The sequence below is a fragment of the Echiichthys vipera genome (genome assembly GCF_963691815.1).
Source record: "Echiichthys vipera genome assembly, chromosome: 16".
Lineage (NCBI taxonomy): Eukaryota > Metazoa > Chordata > Actinopteri > Perciformes > Trachinidae > Echiichthys > Echiichthys vipera.
The window spans coordinates 15,949,119-15,952,472 of record NC_139841.1 but is presented as its reverse complement, the minus strand read 5'-3'; the positions used below and the strand labels follow the sequence as shown (position 1 = coordinate 15,952,472).

At 38.0% G+C, this 3,354-nt stretch overlaps 1 protein-coding gene across 1 annotated transcript; it reads left to right on the top strand.

Moving 5' to 3' along the window:
- Positions 1-835: 835 nt before the first annotated feature.
- Positions 836-2,293, top strand: LOC310958926 (ATP synthase subunit e, mitochondrial-like). The gene is made up of 4 exons (XM_083930090.1): positions 836-891; positions 1,205-1,259; positions 1,946-2,044; positions 2,200-2,293. The coding sequence occupies exons 1-4, from the start codon at positions 856-858 to the stop codon at positions 2,223-2,225; spliced, it is 216 nt and encodes a 71-aa protein (XP_083786216.1). The 5' UTR covers positions 836-855; the 3' UTR covers positions 2,226-2,293.
- Positions 2,294-3,354: the final 1,061 nt, after the last annotated feature.

The window sequence follows — 3,354 nt, the reverse complement described above, 5'->3', positions numbered from 1 at the left end:
TCAAAGTTACAGCCAGGTAATATTAAATGTTGAGTATGTAGGATGAGCAAAACACTGCCATCTGTTGTCTAAAGATCGTAGTCACAACAACAAAATATAATTGAAAGCAGTCGGGTGTCCATCTTCGTCAGACACGGTCCAGAAGTCTACAAGAGACTGGAGTCTGTTTGACCTGTTTGAACCCATCCCCTCCGGCAAATCGCACCATAAAAATAAGTATTGACTGACAGTTACCGTTAGCTTACCGATCAAGGAGACACGTAGCCATTTCAGCGTGCGGTTTAATGCCGTTGAACTCCATCGGGCAAATGCTTGGCCTAAATTGACTCTGGCTTTTGCCCGTCACCCGGCCACTCAGCTGCTGGGACAAATAACAAAGCAGCTGCAGGATTGGCAAACTCCATTTCACCCAGTGCCAGCCTACAGTGGCTGCGATGCCGAATAACAGACAACGCTGGCAACCCAGCAATGGCGGCCACCATTGGCTGGTACAATGTAAACAGATCAAACCGTCCAAAAAAAATAATTAATTCAGACTAAATCTTTTTTTTTTTATGGAAAAGAAATAATTTCATTCTGTACCCTTCAAACGGGTGTATTATTATTTTAAAAAAAATTAAATATAGCTTTTAATGAAGATTCTTCAACCTTTAAGCTTTCTGCTGGGGTTTCCTAATGTAAAAAATAAAAGGGTGCTTCCTTTAGAAATACATTGTTAGCATTGTGTATAGCTCTGGAACATTTAAGAAAAGTAATGTTTATATTGAATCGTTTCAATAAAAATAAAAAAATATCAAAAAATAAAGATAAAACGACACTTCCGCCCTGGGCCGGAAGTCACTCCCTCGCTTCACCATGGTTCCTCCAGTCGCAGTGTCTCCGCTCATCAAGGTAATAACACACATTATTTGCCCTCAAGACTGCCATTTGGGGGGGATTTGTAAATTTAAAGGGAATAACTTCATTTAGACCTCTCTAGACGTGCAGCTGTCGGCAAACTGGCCGTTAATGCCAATCGTTGTAGTTTAGTCCCATGTTTACGATAGCTAATGTCTGCTAGCAGTGACATTGACAGCCTGTGAAGTGAACTTCGCCCCTGTCACGGCTGACGTCAACTGAGTGTGTTTTGTGTCCATTTGGGTTATTTTGTTACACTGTGGTAGTCAAGTAGTGTTTAAAAGAGTGTGAATCCCATTTATTTCAGACGGCCAGGTGGTCTGCTCTGCTGCTTGGCGTGTTCTATGGCAAACAGAGATTTGGTAAGTTCATGTCTGCGCATGCGCCACTAGTGTTTCTGTCAAGGGCAAAACTGAGGGACTAAATAAAGTTCTCTTCATATTAATGTTTAAAAGTGTCATTTAGTCCAGTAAACTTAAACCCATGCTTAAACCATCTGCAACATTTAAGTATATATAACTTTGTTTTCTTTGATTTTTTTTTTACATATATCAATCTTTCATTTTTTACATAAAACAAAGACAGGTCCCAAAAGACACAGATTCAAGCAGACTCTTTAATACAGAATAATTAAACAAGTAAATAAACAAAATAGCAAGTAAACAAGGGCATACAAAGAGACAAAAAAAGTAAAAAAATATGTACACTTACATTTGGTTTAGGAAGTAATTTCATTGAAGTTCTCACTTTAAACTTGCTTTTAAAATGTTTGTCAACAATTCCTTTTTTTCATGGGGTATAGGATATATAATAATAATGTGATTAGTTATATATCTACTTTGAGTGGCGGGTAGAGGCCTGCACTGGTCTATAATATAAATAATCTATTTAAAATCTATAAATATACTGTAAATCTCCTTTCTACCTGTACATGTCTCTGGATGGACTTCTCTGTTATGAGGATATTTTTGCACACTGCGTAAAGCTAAAATAAAACATTAACGCTTTGTTTTGAAATAATTAACGGTGTGGTGTTATGCTTGTTCAGATTACCTAAAGCCCATTGCTGAAGAGGAGAAGAGGGTTGAAGAAGCGGAGAAGAAGGTCAGAGAGGAGCAGGAGCGCATCTACAAACAACTGTCTGAAGGTGAAACTGGAGGCCTGCACTCTTTGTCCCTGCCTGTTAAACAAATATAGCTTTTATTGGGATTTTTTTCAATGAGACATCACACATTTCAACATAATGTCCACAAAATATCTTATTTACGTATTTTCCCCTCTTGTTCTTTCCTCTTTCTGCAGCAAATACTGACACCATCCTCAAATGAACAATCTCTGGACCTGCGCCGCTATGTTCCAAACTCAATAAAAACAAAACATATTTTTCATGTAATAATCAGTGTCTTTTTTTGTGTGAAGGGGTTTTTATGTTCTCATATCGTTCTCATACTACAATAGAGAATAACAGCAGATCAGTTAATGTCATCTCATCAAGAGTGTCTTTCTCTAAACGTTCCACTTTTTTAAGTTAAGGTTAAGTTTGTCAGTTGCATGAAATACAAAGACGGAACAGACTGTAGCACATGCATTTTGTGACTAGTGCGTGTGCGCGCGCAGGTTTTGTGCTCAGCTGTCCTTCAGTAGGAGATGAGCCTGGGGAAAGAGCCTGCATGGTAGTAATCCTGGCCTAGTTTAGCAGCAATCCCAGGATTGGGGTCAGGGACCAGTAGTAGAAAGTGCAGTGTGGACAGAAGTGTTCCTGAATGCTCTTGTGTGTTGTGTAATGTTGTAACCTTCATTATATCAATCTTCAAGTTTCAGCATAACATGCAGTTCACTCAGTTACCTCATAAAAATACATTTGCTTTATTTGAGTCATAGTAAACATGGAGCACATGAAAGAGCAAGCTTTTAAATACTGACCATAAAGTGAAATAAGTCTACTTAAAATGTTAACTGGTTCACTGCATATTAGGGTACATTTATTGTCTAATATTACATGGCCATCTTCGATACACCTAATCTCTTAACATGTGGAATACCTGTAAATCAATAAATGGAAGCAAGCATAATAAAACCATGTTTCAATCATTTAGGAATAAGAACTTAACTCGACTCATTTACCACTGCTTACAAATTACACTATTTACAAAATAAGCATCTATATTTCTAGAAAAATATTTCTTTTATATTTACAGGGAGGAAGGAAGTATGTACAAGTCATTACAAGAAGTTATTTTGTCTCAAACAACTGTCTGCAGAAATTGTTACTGCAGATGCATGATGGACACGGCTGCCTCACAAGTCCTCTTGCCTCAAAGCACATTGTTAGATTTTATAAATACTATCATTGACCTTGAACAACACACAGGCTTTGAATTAGGTATTGGTTGGTGCGCTAGGGCGGAGCCCTGCTCCTATCCAGGTTGGGTTCATTGTAGAAGATGAATTTCCCAC